Source organism: Macrotis lagotis, chromosome 2 (assembly GCF_037893015.1).
Source record: "Macrotis lagotis isolate mMagLag1 chromosome 2, bilby.v1.9.chrom.fasta, whole genome shotgun sequence".
Classification (NCBI taxonomy): domain Eukaryota; kingdom Metazoa; phylum Chordata; class Mammalia; order Peramelemorphia; family Peramelidae; genus Macrotis; species Macrotis lagotis.
In genome coordinates, this window is record NC_133659.1 from 95,689,067 (window position 1) to 95,715,299 (window position 26,233).

At 34.8% G+C, this 26,233-nt stretch overlaps 1 protein-coding gene and 1 pseudogene across 3 annotated transcripts in view; both read right to left on the reverse strand.

Moving 5' to 3' along the window:
- The window catches only part of DENND1B (DENN domain containing 1B), a 365,288-nt gene that overhangs the window by 206,739 nt on the left and 132,316 nt on the right, over nt 1–26,233 (reverse strand). For all 3 annotated transcript variants that reach the window (XM_074222288.1, XM_074222287.1, XM_074222286.1), the window contains exons 4-5: nt 25,889–25,938; nt 2,264–2,383 (exon numbers count right to left, since the gene is read on the reverse strand). In XM_074222288.1, coding sequence (XP_074078389.1) covers nt 2,264–2,383; nt 25,889–25,938 — 170 coding nt within the window. The remainder of the gene's footprint in view (nt 1–2,263; nt 2,384–25,888; nt 25,939–26,233) is intronic.
- LOC141512924 (transcription factor A, mitochondrial pseudogene) lies at nt 13,873–18,238 on the reverse strand (annotated as a pseudogene).

Sequence of the window (26,233 nt, forward strand, 5' to 3'; positions counted from 1 at the left end):
TTGATTGGAGAATGAATGGTTGATCAAATTATAGTATATGAAGTAGTACTGTTCTATAAGACATCATGAGCATTTAGACTTCAGAAAAATGATTAGTGAAGTATATGAAATGATTAGTGAAGTGAGGAGAACCAGAACATTATGCACATTAATGGCAACATTGTAAAATGATCAATTATAATGGATGCATCTCCTTTCAGAAGTTCAGTTATCAAGGATAATCCTCAGATATCTATCTGATATAGAAAATGACATCCATATCCAGAAAAAGACAACCAAAAACACTTATGGATTCTAAGCAACACATACTATGCTCACTTTTTAAAATATTTAAAATGTTTTTCTTTCTTTCTCATTATTTTCTTTCCCCATAGTTCTAATTCTTCTTTCACAATATGACTAATATGAAAATGCTATACATGATTGTACACATACAGCTTATACCAGTTAGTTCACTGCCATGGGAAGGAAGGAAGGGTAGTAGAAAAATGTGGAACTCAGAAGTTTGCAAATGAAAAATGTTGATAACTACCTCTGCATATAACTGGAAAAAAACATAATATAAAAAGAAAAAAGAAAGGAATACTATAATTTTCTTGATTTGTAATTGCAGAAAAAATACTATTAAATATTTATCACAAGTGTGTATCTATACATATTTTCTGATGTTTCTCTTAGTTTTTGCCTTTCCATACTCACATTTTTCCTTCTTATCTTTTAATAATAATAGTAACAACAAACTATCCAACTGTTTACTAAGTAAGACACCTTACCTTTTGTTCCAAACTTATTATAAATAAAACCAAACCTTTCATCTTTCCCCCAAAACCATTTTCTTTCTGATTTCTTCATTTTAATTGATACGTTTTCAAGTTGCCCAAGAAGCAAAATTTAAATGTTACTTTTGATTGATAAGGTCACAGTAGAATTTTGATACTTACTATAAAGTTTGTGGTGTTAATAATAGCACATAGAAAAATATGTGAGAGTAGATAGTTCCTCAAGACAAGAGTCTCTTTAGGAGGAAAAAAAAATCTCTGGAATTCAACCCTGACAAAAGAATATGCAGAAATCCTGAAAGCAATCTAATGGGACAAGATACTAATAGTGAAGAGAAGCAAAAGAAGCTAAGCCGAAGAGATAATAATATGTCTAGAAAAGAATGGTACAGATGATAACCTATCCACAGATTTTCATCCCATGCAATTCTTGTTCATGTTCTCCCATTCATCTTCATAGGAGACTCACCCAACATGTTGAGAGCTACTTTCTTGATCTCTTGACTTTACATAGGTAGCAATGCAATAGGCAGGGTTTGCCCATCACTCCTGCTACATTAGTGGCCCATTCATATATCTCTTTGGTAATATTTGACTCCACTTGTATATGTTGATTGAAAAGTATTTATTAAGCATTTACTATGTTTCAGACACTTTACTAAGTACTAAGGATAAAATTACTAACAACAAGGCAGTCTCTGCCATCAAAGTGCTTATTTTCTAATAGAGGAATATAGCATATAAGAAATTGATGCTTTGATTATAAAGTCACAGGAATGGTGATTTTGGTAAATGGCTAAAATTTATTTACACCAACAATGTTTGAAAAACCCAGATTAGATTCCTTGGAGATTTTTGCTTCATAATAATGAAAGCACATCTACAGAAAGTTAGTGTGACCTAACTGATCCATATCATCCTCAAAACAATTAAGAATGAAACTGAAAGGCAGACAATAAATAACCTATGCAAAAATGTTAAGATTTCTATAAATATGTGCTTTCTCCACCAATGAGTCCTAATGTGATACATAAAGACTAAAGAAAAACTACATCAATGTATAACAGCCAGTACAAGATACAAACTGGGGGAGGAGTTTCTTACATAGACAGTGCCCCTGTGGACAATAGAAAACCTCTTATGCAAGATGCAGAGCATTCAGCCAAAATAGTCACAATGAAAGAGCAAATGGCTGATTATATTGCCAAGAATATAAACAACTGAATGCAGAACACACAGAGTTGATCCCAAAATCGAATAAGAGGAAGAGAAAGAGGGAAAAATTACATTTATGAAGATTCTTTGCTCTTTCAATGATCTCAAATTTCTACACGGGGAAAAAAAACTAACATTTTGTTTCATATCAATATTTCTCCAATTTTTAATGGGATATGGTTATGCATTGCTTAAATGAACATAATGTAGAGTAATTCAGAAAAAAGTAACATAACTAGTATTATAATTGCTTTACTACAAGTACTCACCTAAGGATGCATAAGCAAATTTTGCCTCCTGATGTTAAACGACAGAATCCAAATCTCTGTTTACTTTGAATATCTGTTAGCACAAAAGTAAAGTGCTGCCCAACTTGATTTTGGGAAACCCTAAAAAAATAACATTATGAAATATTAAATCATGTCATTTCCTAATAGAAAAAGGTGCCATTAAAATTCCAAACATACTGAGCATTCCTTTTAGCTAATAATTAAACATCCTTAATACTACATTCTGAAACATTTAAAAATACTATTTTATAGTCTATACAATAGTAGTTATTATGCACCTGCTTTTATCAACTATAAATCACTCATCTCAAATTTTAATATCCAAAGATGTTTAATGAAATTACCTAATTTTCAGTTATATTTGTGTTTGATCAGTGGATTCTTTCAATTTCTATTTTACCCTCTTGTTCCAGACTGTCAGTGGAGTTTTCCTTGATAATTTCTTGAAGCAAGATGTCTGAGTTCTTTCTTTGATCGTGACTTTCAGGAGGACTTTGATCAACTTTCAGGAGGACTAGCAGCTTTAGCATGAAGTCGCAATGAAACCTTTTCAGGGCTGCTCACCAACCTTTGGTATCTTCTTTCACCCAATTCTCACCTGTTGCTTTTGACTCCATGAAGCTATAGCATGTACAGTGGCCATATCCCAATAAACCATCTTAGCAAACAAAGTAGAGCTGAAAGTAATCATAGGTGTCTATCCCAACCACATGAAGATGATCCCCATGGAAATGAGCAGGAAAAACAATTTATTCCAGTAGCCATGATGGTAGCTGAAATAGGCACTATAGAATGCTTAGAGCTTGGCCAAAAAGCAAAGATGTAAAAAAAAAAAAAAAAAAAAAAAAAAAAAAAAGCACAAAACCCAGAGTAATCCACTATATCCTGCACCATCACCAGGCATTTTGACTTTAATCTTGACACAGGACTTTAATGACTCAGAAAGAGGGTGAAACTATAGCTCTGGGCAACTCAGCCTCATTTAAATCCAATTCACATGAAAGTCCAAATATCACCCATGAGGTCAATGGTCCTCTCTGAAAACAAAGAACAAATAGCAACTCTGTGTTTCTGTGTGTGTGTGTGTGTGTGTGTGTGTGTGTGTGAAATAAGATTCAAGAAAGAGATATCAGATTCAAGAAATCAGATAAAAATAAAACAAAGATGAATCCCATATTAATAAAATATTTTCCCAAACTACTGTCATAATGTATGAACAGTAGTAATCAGGGAATATTTAATCCATTGTTAATGGAATCCTTTCCTTATTTGTACATATATATATTTCTATTACTATTACTATTATTATTATTATTAAAAAGAAAATATATTTGGCCTTTCATTTTTTTTGTGGCTGACTGTGATTTTGAGATTACTGATAAATATATTCACAAAAAGCAAAGCTTTGGAAAGATATGAGAAGACATTTTTTGAAAAACTGAGTTAAGATATTTCATCCTGGCAAAAATTATTATTATTGAGATTATTTAAAATGTTTCCACCAATAACATGGATGGAATAAATGTTGGGTCTATAGCAGACACAAGTGATGATCACGAAAAAAAAATGATATATTAGGTTACTTGCCTACTAAACCCTTTCTTTGAATAACAAAATTCTGTTTGACACACAAAGTCCTTCATAAACTAGTCCCCTCCTATCTTTTCAGTCTTTTCATACTTCACTTCTTAATCTGTACTCTTAGATTCAATATCACAGACTTCCTTACTGTTCCTCTAATTGGACATTCTATCTCAAAAATCCAAGCATTTTCTCTCACTGCAACCCATCTCCCCCTACTGGATTCCCTGGTTTTCTTCAAGGCACAATAAAAATCCGATATTCTACAAGATGTCTTTTTCAATTTTTTTTTAATTCTAGTGCCTTCCTTCTAATTATTCCATATTTCTCTTATATTTTTTTGTTTATATATATTTTGCTTCTTTGTTTGTTGCCCCCCCCCATTAGACAGTTACCTGGGTGAGAGTAGAGACTGACTTTTGACTCTTTTTGTATGATGTCTAATACAGACTAGGACCACAGTAAACAGTGTTTACTGGTTGACAGATTTAAATTTTTCTGTAAAAATACATCTGTGTAGCAGGATTTCCTATTATTATTTGCTGTTGAGTCATTTCAGTCATGTCCAACTTTTTGTTTTCCTGTGTTGGGTTTTCTTGGCAAAGACTCTGGAGTGACTTGTAGTTTACTTCTCCAGATCATTTTACACATGAGAAACTGAGACAAATAAAATTAAACAATTTTCTCAGAGTCACAAAGCTAGTAAGTTATCTGAGGTCAGATTTGAAGTCAGGATAATGAATCCTCCTAATTCCTACTCAAGTATTGCCTAGTTGTCCTACAAAGAGATAATTAATGATTTTGCATTTAATTAACTACTTATCAAACCTTTATGCTGAAAAAATTTAATAAAAAAATTTAAACAAGAAATTCAAAAGTAAATCTTCATAGATATCAAAATTTAATATTTGCAAATTTTTGAAGCATATATGAGAAATTCACTGTCAAGAATATAAGATTTCATTTGTATAACACATTATTTTAGTGATAAAACACCAATCTAAATTACCTAGCTGTGTGGCCTTGGGCAAGCCACTTAGCCCCATTTGCCTTGCAAAAAACCTAAAAAAAAAATCTAGATAGAAATCCAATGAGAATTATAACTAGAATTTTCTAAGATAAATTTTAAACAGCAGAAAAATTAATTTGTTCATTGTCATGCAAGTAATAAATTTTGGAAATACCATTAGAACTCATTTTATTGATTTACTAATGCCTTTATGTTTCTGATTTGTTACAATCTCAAGAATTCAACCAAAAAAATAATAACTGATGCGCCAGGTCTATTAGTCTATACAAATCATATGAAAACTAGTGTTTCAACTCCGTCCCTTTCACATTCGGGATAATTAACTTGAGAGTTAGATCATCAGGCAGTATAACCTAATCTAAGTATAAACTAATCATCTGGGTAGTTAGGTAACAGTGAATGGGGTACTGGGCTTGGAATTAGGATGTTTCATCTTGATGAACTCAAATCCAGCCTCAGACACTTACTAGGTATATGTCCCTAGGCAAGTCACTTAACTAATTTGCAATATGAGCTGGAAAAGGAAATATCAAACTATTGTAGGATCTGTGCCAAGAAAACAGCAGATGGAGCCATGAAGAGATGGACACAGCTGAAATGCCTCCCTAACAGCAACAATCCTATACTCAGCAAACTCTCTCTCTCTCTCTTTACACTATATCCCTTTCTAAATGAAAATTCATTTTCCTTATTTCACTCTATCAGCCCTATTCAATTCAGACTTCCTGTATCCTCATATATTATACTACACTCAGTCTGACTCTGAAGTGCTTTTCTATAACTATTTCACAGAAATGTCACCTAACTTCTGACTGTATATACTTAGCTTTCATCAAAGCACAGCTCTGGGGAATTCCTGCCAAGATGGATTCCTTAGCAAAGACAAGCTACCCAACTTCCACATACTAACTCCAGCAAAATCCTAAATTTCAGGACAGATCAAATAATAAGAAACTCATGTATAAAATGAGCTGGAAAAGGAAATGGCAAACCACTCTATTACCTCTGCCAAGAAAATTGAGTTGGACACGACTGAAATGACTCACCAACAACTCAACCCCACCAACTAGAACTATTACAACTAGACTCCAACAACTACACAAACATAACCTTGACCTTGCTATCATCCACAAATGCATGATTTTCATTTCATTAATTATGAAATTCTGTTACTTTATCAAAATCTGTTGTCATCCCACTCTCCATCTGCTTTGAAGCCATAAGTTCCCGTTCTTTGTCTTCATCATAGCCTTCAAAATTTCAACCCAGCAATTCTTTCTAAGGTCCTTACCCTTGTATAACCACACTCTCCTTCCTTCATCAACAAATCTTTTTTCTGTCAATGATCTTGCCTGGTCAAACTGCAACCACCAAGTGTTTCAACCATCCACTCTCTTCACTATAACATGTGCTGTTGAAAAAAAGCTAGAGAAAATAATGAAACCATGCTAAATAGGTGCACTGCAAATTTATTTTACATAATCTCAAATGTATGCTCACTGAGGCAAAACTATTTACAGCCACCAAGTTAACTCACTATCCCACTCATTACATAAGTTTTCTTCCAAACCTTTTCATTCTTCTTCCAATCCTTTTTCTCAATCTTTCAGCTAAAATCTTTGAGTAGAGGCCAACAATAGCACATCTCAAGACCACTCAGCAGTATTGAAAACTGATACAAGTTAAGACTTTTACAACTTAATGTCCTAAAAAATTGCTTAGGTCATTGAGAGGTTAATTGAATGTCCAGGTTAACTGTGTAAAAATGTCTCAGTTGTGATATTAGGTGTATACTATACTATACTTCCTCTCAACAAATAATGAGTAGAATGAATAAAACATGTTAATAGATTAGCAGTTACATATAACATATACTTATTGAATTGAATTAGTCTGAGGTAAATTTAACGTTATCTGTAAATAAACTAAGTATTTTAATCCCGGTTTTCACGTTATTAATTGACTTTTACTTTATCTCTCTTTGACTTTTCTTCTGGTCAGTATTATGTTTTAGTACTCCTGATTATGTTATAGTACTTCTTGTTGTCTCCTGAACTCAATGACTTTTTTTTGATCCATTAAATTTTTAAGATACCTATTACTCTTCAATAAATCTTCACCTAAATATAATACTTCATTTTCCTTTCCATTTATTCCTTGAGGGCATTCATTTGATTTCTACTTTCTTCCTCTAGATTTCTTTTTTCATTGATAATGGACTTTTTTTTTAAAAAAATCACTTTCTCTAGAAATTCTAGTAACCTTTTCAAATTTTTTTTATGGTTTTGCTTATAGTTGTTTAATTGTTATTATTTTTCCACTTGTGATTTGGCCTCCTTGGATTCATAATATGGTTTCCAGTTTCCAATTCATCTTTTCCCCTTATAGATTGCCTGCCATCTTGTCTGGATGTATACAGTTTTTTTCTCTAATAGAATGTATATTTTTAAAAATCAGGAACTGTTCTTTGCCTTTCTTTATATCTCAGCACTAAATACAGTATCTGGTTCCTACATTGTTGACTGACTAGTTTCCTGAAAGTCTCTCTTCTTTTCTTTACTTTTTATTCCAACTTGGTTTCCTTAATTAGGATGGCAAATGATGCTCAGGCTTTGTGAACTGTTTGAAGAAATAATGGATGTTTGTTTATGCTTGGCACACAGAAAACATTCAAAAAAAAGCTTCTTTACTTCATTTGCTTGGTCCTTATCTGAGTGAGCTGCAAACTTTAAATAATCTAAGCAATCTAATATAGGGCTTCATATGGGCTCTGCAAGCATTTGACTCTAAGGTCAGTGTAACACAGTGACAAGTTTTAGATTTCCTTGGCTCACTTCTAATCAATTCATGTAAAGAATTCAATGTGTTCAACTCCCAATCTGGCTGGACCATTTTCCTAGTGACCACAAATTTCTGGGTTTTTTTTTCTTTCTCTGTATTTAAGCTGGGAAAAAATTAAATTACTGTTTCTTCCAAGATTTCTTGATCATAGTAGTCCATTTTCTCTATTTGCTATTGCTATTCTATTTGTAGTATTAGCATAACTTTGAGAGTCATGTGTTTCTGCTATCTTTTACTCCCCAATATCACAGCCCAAAGTTACTGAAGAAAGATTTTAAACAATTAAATTCTCATTGAATGATCAAAAGTTAATAAGCTAGGTTAAAAGTAAAGAATTCAATATGTCATCCAACACCTATCTAATCAAATGTAGAGTCATTTTCCTTTTTTTTTGGCAGTATCTATTCATGGATGTCTAAATTCATTTATTTACAAGATCTGTATATCATTTTTTCTTTTGTTGTTTTTCCTGTTGATTTATCTGTTTGTCTTCAAGATCTTTGTGTTTTCATTCCTGGAATCTTTGGTACTTTCATCTTTTTTCTCCCCTTATTTTCCTTGTCACTCATTTCCTAACTTCCTAAATCCCTCCCAGCTAACTATGATTTCCTTGGGAGGATGGATCTCAGCCTCCTCCCAAGATGAGCAGTATGGTTTAGTAGTATTGGTCTTCAACCCAAGTGGAGAGTCAAAAGTGACCTCACATAGATTCTCTACCTTTTCCCTCAGGCTTAATGAAGTATTGAATAGCTTCCCTCTGTCTTCTCCCATATCCACTCTTATCCTGGTGAACTGGTGACCCTGCCTCTATTCCTCAGTTCTCTGTCCAGGCAGATCAAGGTCAGAGTTCCTTTCCCCATCACTGGCACTTCCAAGTTGTAGCCTCTGGCATATTTTTGCTCCTGAAGGGCTATAGAACACTGCTGATGTCTGAGCAACTTCCAGAGCCTAAAGCTGGGTCTCTACAGCACTGAAAAGAGACAGAGGAAGATGAGTGTGGTTCTAATATAAGTCTGTATCAAGTCCTTGAGCCTGCAGGTGCTAGTATGGGAGGTTAGGGAGGAGGATTAAGTGAGCTCAGAGTCAGGATCAGGGGGCATCAGTTCCTCAGTTAAGGTGGATTTTTTTTGTCCTAGTCCACTGAAATAGCTGAAGCTGTTTCACTTATGGAACATAATTTCTGTTTTTGGAGAGGTCTGAGAGGTGATAGGGGAAAATGTCTTGTCTACCATCTGTGATCTAAAAGCCCTCTAGATCTGATCACAATGTAAATTCTCAGGCTCCAAATGCAGGAAGACTGTGGCTTTATTGAACTCTTAAGTGAGAAGATATGCCCAAATTTGAATAAAAATACAAAACTACATTCCAAATCTTATGCAAATTTGACAGCCCAACCATTATCCTTTCCTTTCACAACATGATCAGCCCATTTTTTTTCTTTGATGATTTCTTTGATGAAATTCTTTACTATTCAATTCCACAAATGGTTAACTAGAGAAAAAGTACAACCAGGAAATGGAATGTTTTCTTTGCAAGACATAGCAAGGAGGTCAGTGTCATTGCATGATAATGTACTTAGAAGAGGATATGGAATAAGAAGCCTAGAAAGATAAGGAGGGGTTTCAAAAAGCAAAGGGCTTCCAAAAGCAAACAATATATTTTTATGTGTTCATAGAGTTAACAGGAAATCATTGGAATTCACTGAGTGGGGAAGGGACAAGGCCAGGCCTATGCCACAGAAAAATCACTGACAGCTGACTGAAGGCTGAATTAGAGTTAAGACAAATCTAAAAGCAGGGGAAGCAAACACATGATTATTATAATAGAAGGAATATCAGATCACAGGGTGCTATAGCTGTGAAAGAGTCAAAAGAGAGAAGTAGGCATTTCCAAGTTAGAATTAACAGGACTTGACAACAGAATGGCAGAGATGGAGGGAATGAGAAGTCAAAGGACAGCTAGGTTGAGAACCTGAGAGAATGATTGGGAAGATGTTCACACCCTCCATAGTAATATGCAAGTTTAGAAGAAGAGAAGTGCTTTGATATTGCTTTTCTCTTTCAGGGGAGGTGAAATGAATATAGTTTTAGACTGTCAAATGTCAAATGTAAGTCAAATTGAGATATTCAATAGGTATTTAGAGATGTGAGACTAGTTCAGGAAAACTAGTTGCATAAAGTTATTGATTAAACCCACAAAATTCATGAAATCATCAAGCAAAAGAGTACAGTAGGGGAAAAAAGACCCAGGATAGAGTTCTTTGGGGTGCCCAAATTTATTAGGTATGATCTGGATGAAGATCTGGGGGGGGGGAGAAGACTGAAAAGGAGTCATCTTTTGACAATGTCAAAAAATGCACAGAGGTTAAACAGAGTGATGACTGAAACAAAGGTCATTAGATTTGGCCATTAAGATGTCAATAGACTTCTGGCCAAGATGGCTTAGAGAAGACAGGCACAGTTCTAAAGTCTCCTGATCTTTCCCCATCTATCATATGAAACTAACTTCTTAACAGAAATCTGACCTACAAAACCTAGAAAGAAAAGCCAGGAGAAAGAACATCTACCTCAGGATTTTTCTCCTGCAGCAGCCTTAGGCGAATCCAGGCACCTGAGCTGGGCACAGAGGGCAGATCAGCCCTGGATCAGCCAGATTAGAAGCTGAATTGGAGCCAGTCTGAGGGCCCAAGAGACACCTGCTGGATCAGCGATGGGGCTAGACCACAGTGGCACGAGTCAGCTAGGAAGCAGAGGCACTGGTATTGGTGCTTGCCAACAGGGTTGGGGGAAGAGTTCTGGTGTAGGAGAGCTGTGGACACCATCCCTGGGCTCCTCTGGTCTGTGGAACTCTGAGTCCCCGCCTCTTCCCAGAACAAACAATTACAGATTACTTCTGCTTCAGGCACAGGTGTCTGAGCAGAAGAACCAGCCCAGCTGACAATAGAGAGAGGGATGACCTCACCCCAGGTTAAAGTCCACCACTGATTGAAGACAAAAGGATTGAATAGCTTCAACCTGTCCCTTCAAGCTAAGAGGGAAGGCCTCAATCAAGGTCAGAGACACTCCAGAGAAAGCAACCAGCACCTCCTACTGGCCAACCAGAGAAACTGCACTCAGTGAGTAAAGTGTCTAGGGATCCCAAACCCCTGTGAACCAGCCCCTCCCCAACTCAAGGTCTTAGCAAAATGAAGAAGGGTCAGCAGAAAGGTGTAACCAGTGAAAAATTCTTGGAAGGGAAAGACCCAAATTCAGAGAGACGTAGAACCTCTGAGGAGAATATGATCTGGTCTTCAGCACAGAAAGACTTCCTTGAAGAAATAAGGAAGGAGATTAAAAATAAACTGGCAAATTTGGGAGAGATAATACCTTGCAACGAGAAAAGAAGTCCTTGGAAAATACAATCAGTCAAATACAAAATGAGAATAAATATCTCAGATCCTCAATTGGACAAATACAAAATAAGAATAAATCTCTCAATTCATCAGTTGGACGAATACAAAATGAGAATAGATCTCTCTGATCATCAATTGGACAAATACAAAATGAGAATAATTCTCTCAGATCCTCAACTGGGAAAATGGAAAAAGAAAATAAATCTCTCAACACCTCAATTGGTCAAATGGAAAGCTCTTTCAAAAGTAGAACTGAACAAGTGGAAAAGGAGTTCCAAAAGGTTAATAAAGAAAACTCTTCCCTAAAAAAAAAAAAAAAAAAAAGAAAAAAAGAGTCTGCAGAAACTAATGACTTCACGAGACAAGAGCCTGTTAAACAAAATCAAAATAGAAAAAAATAGAAAATACCTCATCAGCAAAACCACTGACCTCGAGAATAGGTCGAGGAAAGGCAAGCTGAGAATTACTGGACTTCCTGAAAACACTGAAGAGAAAAAAAAGCCTGGACTTAACATTACAGGATCTAGTGATGGAAAATTACCCTGATATCATGGAACTAGAGGGCAAAGTAGTTATTGAGAGAATGCATCGATCCCCTCCAGAAAAAGATCCTAAAATGAAAACACCAAGGAATTTTGTGGTCAAATTTCAGAACTATCAGATAAAAGAGAAAATCCTGCAAGCAGCCAGAAAGGAATAATTTATATACCAAGAAGCCACAGTAAGGATTACACAGAACCTGGCTGCATTAACATTAAGAGATCAAAGGGCCTGGAACAATATTTCAAAGAACAAGGGAGCTTGGAATGCAGCCAAGAATCCACTATCCCACAAATCTGAGCCTTCTCTTCCACAGAAAAAAATGGACATTTAGGAAATGGAAGAATTCCACAAATTCCTGATGAAAGTCCCAGAGGTAAATAGAAGATTTAGACATCAAATTGGATGTTCAAGAGACACATGAAAAGGTAAAAAGGGGGGGGGGGCAGTACAAGAAAAAAATACTGCTATCCAATAAGTTAAAATTGGCTATATCCCAGCATGGGGAAAAAGATTCTCACAAATCTTGAGAATTGTAACTCAAACAGAGAGAATATACCTAGCCAGAAGAGATGGACATTCATGACCTATCCATGAGACTGCTATCCAATGGGATGCAAATGGGATTTAACCCCACTTGGGAGAAAGATTCTAATAACTCTCAAGAATTTTAACTCTATTAGATAGAATGTACTTAGCTAGAAGTAATGGATACTCAGAATTTTCTATGACTCAGAAAGAATGATTTTAAAACACTACCTCTTTAAAAAGGGGGACAGGAAGAAGACAGGACGATAGAGGGTATTAAATGGGGTAAATCTCATTACACTAAGAGGTACAAAATACCTATAGTAATAGAGGGGAAAAAAGGAGGCGATGAGAAACACCTGAATCTTGTCATCAGACTTGGCTTCAAGTCAACTTACACATACTTAGATAACTTAAAAAAACATCTAACTTTTCAAGTATTAAAAGGGGAAAAAGGGAGTGGGGCAAGAGGAAAGGGAGGGGGAATGGTGAAAAAGGGGAACTCACAAAAGGAAGGGAAGGGAAAAGCAAAAAAGGGGAGGGGGTGATAGAGGAGGGCAAACACACTGAAGGAAGTGATATTCAGAAACAAAATACTGGGGAATACAGATAAGGGGGGAGGGGAAAATACAAGCAGAGGGAAGATAGCATGGAAGGCAATAAAAATTAATAATCATAACTTTGAATGTGAATGGGATGAACTCTCCCTTTAAAATGTAAGCGAATAGCAGAGTGGATTAAAAAACAGAATTCTACAACATGCTGCTTACAAGAAACTCATTTGAGGCAGAAAAATACATATGAGTAAAGGTAAAAGGTGGGAGCAAAATATATTTTGCTTCAGCTGAAGTGAAAAAAAGCAGGGGTAGCAAATCCATCTCAGACAAAGCTGCTGGGAAAATAGATAGCCTTAAAGGAGATAAGGAATGAAACTTTATCCTCCTAAAAAGTACCATAGACAATAAAGTTATTTCAGTACTGAATATAAATATTAAGCCAATGGGATAGCATCCAAATTCTTAGAGGAGAAGATGAAAGAAGTACAGGAAGACATAGCCAGCAAAACTCTAGTGGGAGACCTCAAACTCCCGCTATCAGATCTAGATAAATCGAATCATAAAACAAACAAGAAAGAAGTTAAGGAGGTAAATAGATTGTTAGAAAAACTAGATATGGTAGATATATGGAGGAAACTGAATGGGGATAGAAAGGAATATACCGTTTTCTCTGCAGTACATGGAACTTATACAAAATTTGACCATGTATACTAAGACATAAAAACCTAATGATCAACTGCAGAAAGGCAGAAATAGTGAATACATCTTTGTCAAATCATAATGCAATAAAAGTCATATGCAATATTGGACCAAGAAGATACAGACCCAGAACCAATTGGAAACTGAATAACCTCATTTTAAAGAATGAGTGGACCAAAAATCAAATTATAGAAAGAATTAACCATTTTATCCTAGATAAATGACAATAATGAAACAACATGCCAAAACCTATGAGATTCACTCAAAGTGACTCTCAGGGGATATATTATAGCTTTAAATGTTTATATGAATAAATTAGAGAAAGATGAAAGCAATTGAACTAAATATGCAACTAAAAATATTAGAGAAAGAACAAAGCAAAAATCCCCAATTGAATACCAAATTAGAAATTCTAAAAATTAAAGGAGAAATTAATAAAAGCAAAAGCAAAAAACTATAGAATTAATAAATAAAACCAAAATTTGGTATTATAAAAAAACAATAAAATTGATAAACCTCTGTCAATTTGATAAAAAAAAAGAAAAAACCAAACTGCTAGTATCATAAATGTAAAAGGTAAACTCACCACCAATGCGGAGGAAATAAAAGTAATAACTCGAAATTATTTTGCCCAACTCTATGCCAATAAATCTGATAATCTAAGTGAAATGGATGAATATTTACAAAAATATAAGTTGCCCAGGTTAAATGAAGAGGAGATTAAATACGTAAAAAATCCCGTCTCAGAAAAATAAATTCAACAAGCCATCATTGAACACCCAAGAACAAATCTCCAGGGCCTGAGGGATTCACAACTGAATTCTATCAAACATTTAAGGAACAATTGGTTCCAATTCTATATTAACTCTTCAGGAAAAATAGGGAAAGATGGAACTCTCCCTAACTCTTTCTATGAAACAAATATGGTGCTGATACCAAAACCAAGAAGAGTTAAAACAGAGAAAGAAAATTATACATCTATCTCACTAATGAATATAGATGCAAAAATCTTAAATAAAATCTTAGCAAAACGATTACAACAAGTTATCAACAGGATAATACATTATGACCAAGTAGGATTTATCCCAGGAATACAGGGTTGGTTCAATATTAGGAAAACTGTTAGTATACTCAATTATATCAACAACAAACCTATCAGAAATTATTTGATCATACCAATAGATGCTGAAAAAGCTTTTGACAAAATACAGCATCCATTCCTACTAAAAACACTAGAGAGTGTAAGAATAAATGGACTGTTCCTTAGAATAATTAGCAGTATCCATCTGAAACTATCAACAAGCATTATATTCAATGGGGAGAGGCTAGAGGCATTCCCAATAAGATCAGGGGTGAAAAAAGGGTGCTCATTATCACCACTACTGTTCAATATTATACTAGAAATGTTAGCTTCAGCAATGAGAGTAGAAAAAGAAATTGAAGGAATTAGAATTGGGAAGGAAGAGACAAAACTCTCACTCTTAGCAGATAGAATGATGGTCTACCAAAAAACTACTGGAAACAATTAGCAATTTTAGCAAAGTTGCAGGGTATAAAGTAAACCCTCATAAATCCTCAACTTTTCTATATATGACTAGCAAGATACAGCAGGAAGAACTAGAAAGAGAACTATCATTCAAAGTAACCTCAGACAATATAAAATACCTGGGACTCTATTTGACAAGACAGACTCAGAAACTTTTTGAAAACAATTATAAAACACTTCTCACACAAATTAAATCAGATTTAAATAACTGGGCAAATATCAACTGGTCATGGATAGGTAGAGCTAATATAATAAAAAGGACAATTCTACCAAAGCTAAACTACCTGTTTAGTGCCCTATCAATCAAAATTCCAAAAAAAATTACTTTAATGAGTGAGAAAAAAATTGTAAGTAAATTCATCTGAAGAAATAAAAAGTCAAAAATGTCCAGTAATTTAATGAAAAAAGTGCAAAAGAAGGGGGTTTAGCCCTACCTGATCTAAAATTATATTATAAAGCATAGTCATCAAAACCAGCTGGTATTGGTTAAGAAATAGAGTGGTGGATCAATGGAACAGACTAGTTGCCATAGCAGGAAACGATTATAGTAATCTGTTTGATAAACCCAAAGAGTCCAGCTACTGGGATAAAAACTATCTCTGATAAAAACTGCTGGGAAAATTGGAAGTTAGTATGGAAGAAATTTAGATTAGAACAACACCTAACACCCTTTACCAATATAAGATCCAAATGGTTACAGGATTCAGACATTAAAAAAACAATACTATAAGCAAATTAGAAGATCAAGGACTAGGTTACCTGTCAGATCTATGGAAAGGGAATCCAGTTTATGACTAAGGAATAGAAGGAGAATATCACCAAAAACAAACTAGATTACATTAAATTAAAAAGCTTTTGCACAGATAAAACCACTGCAACCAAGATCAAAAGAAATGTAACAAATTGGGAAACAATCTTTCCAACTAATGATTCTGACAAAGGACTCATTTCTAAAATATACAAAGAACTGAGTCATATTTTTTTTTAAAATGCCATTCCCCCAATTGACAAATGGTAAAAGGATATGCAAAGGCAATTTACAGATGAGGAGATCAAAGCAATCCATAGCTGCATGAGAAATTGATCTAAATCATTAATTATTAGAGAAATGAAAATCAAAGCTTCTCTGAGGTACCACTTCACACCTCTCAGACTGGCCAATATGACCAGAAAGGATAATGTTCATTGTTGAAAGGGTTGTGGGAAATCTGGGACAATATTACACTGTTGGTGGAGCTACGAATTCATCCAAACTTTCTGGAGAGAAATTTGGAACTACGCCCAAAGGGCAACAAAAATTTGCATACCCTTTGATCCAGCAATACCACTACTGGGTCTATGCCCTGAGGAGATGATGAAAAAGGGTAAAAACATCATTTGTACAAAAATATTCATAGCATCCCTGTTTGTGGTGGCAAAGAATTGGAAATCAAATAAATGTCCTTCAATTGGGGAATGGCTTAGCAAACTGTGGTATATGTAAGTCATGGAACACTACTGTTCTATCAGAAACCATGAGGGATGAGAATTCAGGGAAGACTGGAGGGATTTGCATGAACTTATTCTGAGTGAGATGAGCAGAACCAGAAAAACACTATACACCTTAACAGCAACATGGGAGTGGTGATGATCAACCTTGAAGGACTTGCTCACTCCATCAGTGCAACAACTGGGAACAATTTTGGGCTGTCTGCAATGGAGATTACCATCTGTACATCTGTATCCTGATAAAGAGCTGTGGAATTTGAACAAATTTCAAAGGTTATTCCCTTTAATTTAGGAAAAAAACATATCTTATTGTCTGATTTTTTTAATCTCTTATACTTTTTGTTTCTTCCTTTTTTTTTAGAATGGATTAGAAGATTTTATTCTCTGTGATATAAACACAAATGTGCACAGAGTTGGCATAATCTTTTACTTTACAAAAAAAAAGGATGGACGGAAACATTTACAAATATCCTTCAGTGGTTTGTTTTAAAAAGTCATAAATGAAATCAGCAATTCTATGTGTGTCTACTCGTCATCTCTGAATACTACATAAGCTAGTATTACCTAGGAATTAGAACCTGCCTAAGTATTGAAATTTACCCAGGCCAGTTAAAAATACACTACAGTGATAGTTTAGACCACTGTGCCTTTTATAATTTAAGACAATTTGAGAAAAGCAAATACTTATTTCCTCATTAGGAAACAAGACTACTTTCTTGTCATCATCCAGTATCAAAAATATTTCACAGTTTGATTTACCTTTAGCCAAGGGTAAAATTAAACTCTCTTATACCTAGATGAATTTTTTTTTGGCATTCAGTAGTACCAAAAGCAAATTCTGTCTGAACGTCGACTGAGTATATACCAGCAGAGTATCCATAACTAGGTGCTAATAAAAAATATGTCACTATACTGGCTGAAGTCCGTGCTTTAAAGTCCGTGCGTTAACAAAAAGAGATCAATATAAAATGTTCACGAACATCATTCTTAGAAATTTTGCCAGTCCGATATAGTGAAACCTGATTGGTTCCTTCAGTATTTATCATATTCATTATGAAGATGCAAACATCAATAGATTTCTTCAAGGTGTTTTCCAATTTTGGCTTTTAGCCTTCTAAAACGTAAAAGATCTTCTCTTCCAATTTCAAGCATTTTTTCTTCCCACGATTTAATTTCATTTGCATAACGAATTTCATCATCTTGAGCAAGCTGCATATATACCTGCTTCCAAGATAATGACAGAGCTTTCCACTCTTCATTTAAAACCTTCATCATCTCCTGTGATGAAAGTACTTTTGCTTCCTTAAAGTGTTCAGAAATAAAAATATTATAACCTGAATGAGGTTTTTTGGGCTTTCCAAAGACAGTTAACACCCTTTTTTTCTTTATTATTTCTTTTCTAGCCCTTTTTCAACGCTTTTCTTCTTTCAAACTTTTTTTCTCCTCAGGATTAAGCTCTGCTTTATATTTAGAGACCTCCTCTTTGTATACTTTAAAATCTGCCTTGGTGGCCTCTTCATATACTTTCTTCTGTGATTCTGGAAGCTCCCTCCAAGCTTCAGCAAGCTTCTTTATTATCTCTTTGAATGTATGCAGTCAAAGGCTTCTTTGGAGCATTAGATAAAGTATAGTCTTTCATAAACCATTCCAATCCACAGAGAGCACTGGGCTGTGGTGGCTCCAGCAGCCCCCAGGCCCTCAGCGCCCCCCAGCTCCCGCGCAGCAGTAGCAGCGCCGGAGCCCTGGCCGCCATGGTCCCGGCCCCACTCCCGTCCTTGCTCCGATCCTCCCGCAGCCCGCAGGGCCTCCCTGTTTCTTCCTTAAGGATGTGATTTCTCTCTCATCACATTCAATTTGGATCAATGTACAACATGGAAAAAAAATAAAGCCTGACAGATTGCTTTCCATGGGGAAGTGGGGGAGGAAAGTAAGAATGGGAGAAAAATTGGAAAACTCAAAACTCAAATAAAATCTTTAAAAATAAAAAATAATATAAAAAACAGATAGCATTAAAAGAGATAAGGAAGAATCTATATCCTCCTGAAAGGTGCCATAGACAATAAAGTAATTTCAATACTATAAACGCATGCACCCAATGGTATAGAATCCAAATTCTTTTTCAAAAAAAAAATATGTCAATGCAACTTTAGAGAGAACAATTTCAATTGAAAGATGAGAATGAAAATCAGATGTATAATTTTAAAAGAAGAGAAATAGGAGTTGATTGGAAATGATCCTCTTGAAAAGTTTATTTAAATAAGGAAGTAAAAATTTAGGATGATAGCTACAGGAGTTAAACCAATCAACTGAGTAATTATACTTGTAGGCAGCAAGGAAGTAGGTTGTACACAGAAGACCTTGCATATTAATGAAAGAAAGTAAATAAAAGTAGTCAAAAATGATAAAGTAGACAAAATAGAATGATATTACTTGTGCTTGTTGAGCAGTCTACCTTGGCAACATGAAGGCCTGAGATGAAAAGAATATAGCTAAGTAATGTGAGATGAAGAGGAGGGGGGAAAAATGGATCTCACTGAATTTTTACACTGTTGTATCAAATTTCTTGGCAAAAATATTGGGGGGGGGCAGTGAAAGAGCTATATGAGGTTTAAGGAAAAATGGAAAGTTCTAAAAAATCCACAGTGAGGATCCAGTGGAGATTATATGCATACATGGGCAGTATATGCAGAAGACAGGGTGTACTTAAGCCAGCTCAAACTGTCTCATAAGAGCCTAAAGATATATTCTTAATGTGAAATTGCAAATGCTACAAGTCAGGGACTGTAGACTTTACAAAGTGATGGAAAAATAATAATTCAGGTTAAATTTTAAAACTTAGTGTAGGTTGAAAATGACAGATGTTAGAGGATGTAGGGAAAATGAAAGAAACACAAAGTTGAGATGTGAAAGTATTCAACCATTCTGTAGAGTAATTTGTAAGTATATGAAAACCAGGCATACCTTTTGATCTAGCAATGTCACCACTAGTTCTGCATTTCATAAGAGATAAAAAGCAAAAAGGAAAAGGACCTTTTCTGGCAGCAAGAGATTGGAAATTGAGGCAATGCCCATCAATTGGGGAATGGCTGAACAAATTACTTGGGAAGCCTTATATGAATTGATGAGGAGTGGGATTAGGCAGAACTAGGAGAATATTGTACATATTAACAGTCAGGTTGTGTGATCAACAACTATAAAAGACATAGCTCCTATCAGCAGTACAATGATCAAAGACAATTCTAAAGGCTTATGATGGAAAACGTTCATCCACATCTAGAAGAAAAAATATGGTGACTGAATGCAAATCAAAGCACACTATTTTCAATTTTTTAAATTTACTTTATATTTTTGTTTTTTCTCCTTCTCATGGTTTTTCCTTTCTTCTTCTGATACTTCTTTCACTTGATTAGTACGGAAATATGTTTAACATAGTTATACATGTATAATCTATATCAGATTATTCATTTTCATGGGGAGGGAATAGAGGGAGGTAGAAAAATTGTAACTCAAAAGTTCACAATAAAGATAAATGTTGGAAACTATCTTTGCATGTAATTGAAAAAATAAAATGAAATAACATTTAAAAAAAAAAAAAATATATATATATATATATATATATATATATGTATACGCACATCCCCCCCTCCCGCCCAGGACAGCCACTTTTTTATTTTCTATTTTTGGTTTTTACCAGCCTTTGTACAAGGATTAAATGATTTGTCCAATACCACAGAACTAGGTATTATTAATTGTCTGAGGCTGCCTTTGAACTCAGCTCCTCCTGACTCCAGGACCAGTGGTCTATTCACTGTACCACCTAGCTGGCCCCAGGATAGTCACTTCTTAAACATTTGCTAGAACACTCTTTTTGTACAGTTATCTTCGATAAGATTCATGTGAAGAGGAATAAACACAGCCAGTGTTGTGAAGATTAACAGTTGTAAGATTAACTACAGTATATGGGTAGAAAGATGAATGAAGATCTCAACTGGTTCAATGAAGGGTAAAGATAGCCTAGACAGAGATGACGTTAAAGGAAAGAACTGAATGAAGGAAAGAAACAAAGGATGAAGAAGCATATGTGACGAATAGGACTGGGGTCATTAAATTTCTACAATTTGTCTCTGTTATATAGGACTTTTTACCGGCTTTCTCCAAAATATTCTACTCATGAGATCATGTTCTAAAAAAAAGGATAAGCAGTGGATGAAGGACTAAGTCTAGATACAGAAAAACCTGAGTTAAAATGGCTGCCTCAGATACTAGTTGTATGACTCTATGCAAGTCACTTAACTGTGCCTTAGTTTCCTCATCTATAAAATGAGCTGGAGAAGGAAATGGCCAACCACTCCAGCGTCTTTGCCAAGGAAATTGCAAAAGAGAAATAGTTTCCCTTTTAATGAGATCTATTTTTGCAATTGCTTTCTCTGAGATAAGGATTTCTAACCCCTGCTACTTTCACTTCAGTTGAAGCATAATATATTCTGCTATAGCCTTTTACTTTTAGGATATGTGTATCTCTCTGTACCAAATGTATTTATTGTAAACAGAATATTATAAGATTCCGGTTTTTAATTCACTCAACTATTTCCTTCCATTTTATGGGAGAGTTAATCCCATTCATATTCACAGATATAATAACTTATTCATAGATATAAAAACTAATTCATCCTCCATGCTTTCTCCCCTCCTTTTATACATTTTTTCCTCTTTCACCCATCCCTCCTCATCAGTATTTTCTTCTGAATATCACTTCCTTCAGACTGTCCCGTCTTCTATCAGTCACCCTTCCTTTTTCCTTCTTGCTTCCCTCCTATCAGCTACTCTTTCCCTTCTTCCCCCCTTTCCCCTCATAATACCTGAAACATAAGATAAATTTCTAAACCCAATTGAGGTTTTGTGTTATTTTCTCTTTTGAGGCAAATCCAATGAGAATAAGATTCAAGTACTTCTCTTCATGTGTTGCAATTTACTCCATTCTTCCTCCCCCTTTCTCCTATCAATACAAGTCCTCCCCCTTTTTATGTCATAATTTTTTTATCTCATACCATAAAAATCAACTTATGTCCATACCCTCAGCACCTAAGTATACTCCTTCTAAAAGCATAAATAATTTTCAATAGTTATGAGAATCTTTCTCCCTTGTAAATAAAAATTTTAATCTTCCCCATTAACTTTTCATGTATTTCTTGTCTCCTGTTTGAAGATTAACTTTTCTGTTCAGTTCTGATCTTTTCACCAGCAAAATTTGAAAGTCATCTATTTTGCTAACTATCCATATTTTCCCCTGAAAAAGTTTGCTCAATTTTGCTGAGCAGTTGACTCTTGGTTGTAATCCAAACTCTATGCCCTGCAGAATATCATTTTCCAGGTCTCTCAATCCTTTATTGTTGATGAAGCCAGTTTCTGTGTAATCTTGATTGTGGTTCCTTGGTATTTGAATTGCTTCTTTTCAGTTACCTACAGGATTTTCTCCTTGATTTGATGATTCTGGGATTTGGTTACAATATTGTTTGGCATTTTGATTTTGGAATTTCTTTCTAAAAGTAATTGGTGGATTCTTTCAATGATTATTTTGTGCTTTGGTTCCAGGATATCAGGGCAGTTTCCTCTTGATGATTTCCTGAAAATGTTATCTAGGAACTTTTTTTGATCATGACTTTCAGCTAGTTCAATAATTCTTAAATTATCTTCCCTGGATCTATTTTCCAGGTCACTTGTTTTATCAATGAGATATTTTACATTTTCTTCTATTTTTCATTTTTTTTCAATTTTATTTAACATATTCCTGGTGTCTCAGGGAGCCATTAGCTTCCATGGGGCCAAGTCCTTCAAGTTTTTTTTTTCCCCCTTCAATTAGCTTTTATATCTCCTTTTCCATTTGATCCATTTTATTTTTCATCTGCCCAATTGTATTTTTGCAGGATTGGTTTTCTTCTGTCACTTCTAATTGCAAGATGTTAAATTTTTCTGGCATTTCTTTTCCCAATTTTTCCATTTAATATTTTAAAATCTTTTTTGAGCTCCTACAAGAAGTCTTTCTGGGTTGGAGACCAATTCATACACTATCCTTTTCTGAGAGTATATTGGTCATCCTTATCTCCAAGGTAATTTTCAATAGACCCTGTTTTTGTTTGACCTTTCTTATTCATTTTGAGATTTGTTAGTGGGCACTATTCCAGAGTTGTGTTGGGGGAGAGGCCAGCTCATAGACCTATGATGTTGGGAACCATAAAGACTTGCTTACTGGCCTAGGGCCATTGGTGTTAAGACCTACAAGGGGGTCACTGGACCAACTGATAAGGAATTCAAGTGGCTTTCTCTCTGGACTCTGTGTTGGGGACTCCAGTTTCCTCCTCCCTGGGCTGAGAACAGTGGGAACACCTGCAGCTGCCTCTGGATACCCTATACAGGAATGCCAGTAGCTTGGGCAGACCACCCACCCACCCATATGGGTACATCAAGGGCTTGCTATCTGAGTTGGGCTACCCATTCCAGCAGCACTGGCCAAATAGGGGTCCAGGGCATCTGCACCAGAGCTCTGTCAGTCCACATGATGTAGAGCTGACCCACCAAGTTCGAGCTTCTACCTTTGGAAATCTCCTGTACAGCTGAGAACCCATATTCATCCCCTCCTCAACCAGTCATCCAGGCATTGAATATCCTCATGTTCCCCTGGGACAGACCTTGCTGGAAGGTGTTCTACTCTGGTCTTTTATGGCCTCTGTAGCTCTGAAATCAGTAATGAGCCTTAATATTGTTTCTGAGGAAAACCCTGGAGAGCTTAAGAAAATCCCTGGTCCATGGGGTGGCTAGGTGGCGCAGTGGATAGAGCACTGGCCCTGGAGTCAGGAGTACCTGAGTTCACATCCAGTCTCAGACACTTAATAATTACATAGCTGTGTGGCCTTGGGTAAGCCACTTAATCCCATTGTCTTGCAAAAATCTAAAAAAAAAAATTCCTGGTCCTCTACACCATCTTGGCTGAAAGTCCCAAGTCTTGTATATATTCGGGAATTAAGAAATGCTTGCTGAGCTTGATCAGGAAATAGTGAGTGGTTTAAAAATAATACAACTAAATTGGAACTAACATTAAAATGTCAAGTACATGTTCTGCTGATGGTATTCTAAAAGTATTATTTTCATTTCCTGAAGAATATTTAAAGTTTTTAGTGTTCTTTCTATTCTTTGACAAAGATTTCTGAAATTGTTTTCTGTTTGTTTGCTTGCTTGTTGTTTGCTTGCTTTTTCAATTTTTACTTCTATTTCTATCCTAAACACAAAACCAAGAAAATGGTTTTTGGTTTTCCACAAATTTGATTTTCCAGTTTCAAATAATTCCCACAATGCTGGTACTTGAAACAATTCTATTCAAGAAAACTTCATATTTCTAAAAGTTGCCTTTAAGAACCCAGGATCAATTCCACTCCACAAAAAAGCATCAGAGTAAAACTTTATTCAAGTATAGGTCTAATGTATACATCTAGTCTCTAACAAAAAGTCCATGTTTGCTTTGTTGTTTGGTTTTTTAAAAGACTCATCAAATGTTTGGGATGGCAGAAGGGTTTTTTCCTCCTAATAGAAGTATTTCAATTTACATTGATGAGAGGAGTAGCAGCACAGATTAATTGGAGCATTGTACCAATAGTCATTTAATCTGTCAAGTCCCTAATTAACTAGTAATTAATGAGTAACCAGTGGAATATTCAATTTTTAGCCAAATTTCTGCAGCCTTCTTTTACATCTAAAAGTGACATCTCATTGTGCATGAAGAGTTTAAAGGAATGCTGATTTTTCTTTCATTAATATCTCAAGGATTATAGAAAGAAAACTCTCCAACTTCAAAAAGTATAATTGCTTCTTTTGACACAAAAAAAGTCCAGCAAAAATCCAACCCATGAAAACTAACACCTAGGAACTATTATCACCATATTTTAAAAATCATACAGAGTTACTCTATCTTACTAAAGAACAGGTATATAAAAATTGACTAACAGCATTTTATACAGAAAATTAAATCAATTATATACAATTTAAGCTAATGTATGATATGAATTATATAATTATATGCATGATAAACAGCTATGCTTATTATATCAATGTACACTGCAAAAAGCTTGGTCCGAAATTTTGTGTCATACATATACATGTGTATATACATATACATATATATGTGTATGTATATGTATATACACATGTATATATATATATATATATGTGTGTGTGTGTAAGTGTATATGCGCATATATATGTATATATATGGAATGTTATCTGTAACACATACACACACACATATATACACAAAACACACAAATATTACTGACTGCATTCTTGCCACTGGAGGGCAGTCATAGAACCTTACCTGACTCCTTATTCCAAAACTATAGACCCATGATATATGATTTTTGGTTTTAAAGTCCTTTAATGAATTCTAAAAGGCAAAGTTATCACTCCTGGTGCAATGGTTTAACTACTGCAAATACTACACAATTTAAAGAATACTGTCTGCATTTTAAAAATTAGATAACTTCATTAAAGACAATCTATATCCAATTTCCCCAACTGCATTTCATGGTTTTTCTCCTTACATTTTTCCATGATATTTCTTAGGGAACATCTACTTGGTCAGCAGAACTTTTCCTTCGTTTTTCTTAAGAAATCATTCAGTCTCTTAAAGCTAGTAATATAAGGCCTTATCAATGATATAGCAAACCTGAAAAACTCAAGTGTTCTAACGATCTATCATGTCTTCACTAAAATATATTGTTTTCAGAAAAACTTGATAACAGTGTATGCAAGTCAACAAGAAATTAACAAATGATCTGATTTTTATATCAAGAACTATGGCATACTCAGAAGAAATTCTAATCTGATAATTATTTCAGCTACTATTTGTTCAGGGAACAAAAAACAGAAGATTTTCAAACCTCTAGGTTTTTTTTTCTTCCCCAGTACAATGTATTATTCCCATAAAGTTACTCTTAGTAGTCAATTATCTTCAAACTTTATATTACAATGATGGTGTTTTCAATTAGGTTCAAGTGAAGAAAAAAAAACTAGGATCTACAGATCTATATCAAAAGCATAATTCTAAGGGTCTAATCAAAAGCATATTAAAATATTTCTGCTAGCATTTACATCAAGTTCCTGAAGAACAAAGGGAGTTAAATGGAAGAAATTGAAAACTAACACTTCCACACAGGTTTGTGGAGAAGAAAACAGAATGAGATGGAATTTTGATAGTTTCAGTGCCTTAATCCATAATACTGATTATTTCATTTACAGGTTCTGTTGAATAAATACTATAAAGTAACATAAATTTTTTTCTGAAAATATATATAGTAAATAACTTTTAAGACACATTACTATAAGGTTAAAATTACTTCAGTTAATTATACCATACCTTTCAATGTCAAAAGGGAAACAGAATTTTGGCACACTCTGTAGCACTTCCTATAAATGAAAATAAAAAACAAATTTTTAATCAATTTTTCTTCCAAATTTTGAAATTAACATTTTCTGCTATATTTTCTGTTTAAAAAATCAAGTCTAACATAATACATACAGAATTTCCCCCCAAGAACTACAGCACAAATTCCTAGCTTAAAATAATTGATTATTAAAAAGGAATTATGTTTGTGCTTTGGCAGATTGCAAAGACAATGCCATGGAAGCCCCAGGAGGGAAAGGCCTGGCCTGAAGGGTATTAACACCCTTCACATCCCCGCTGGGATTCCCTTCAACAAGG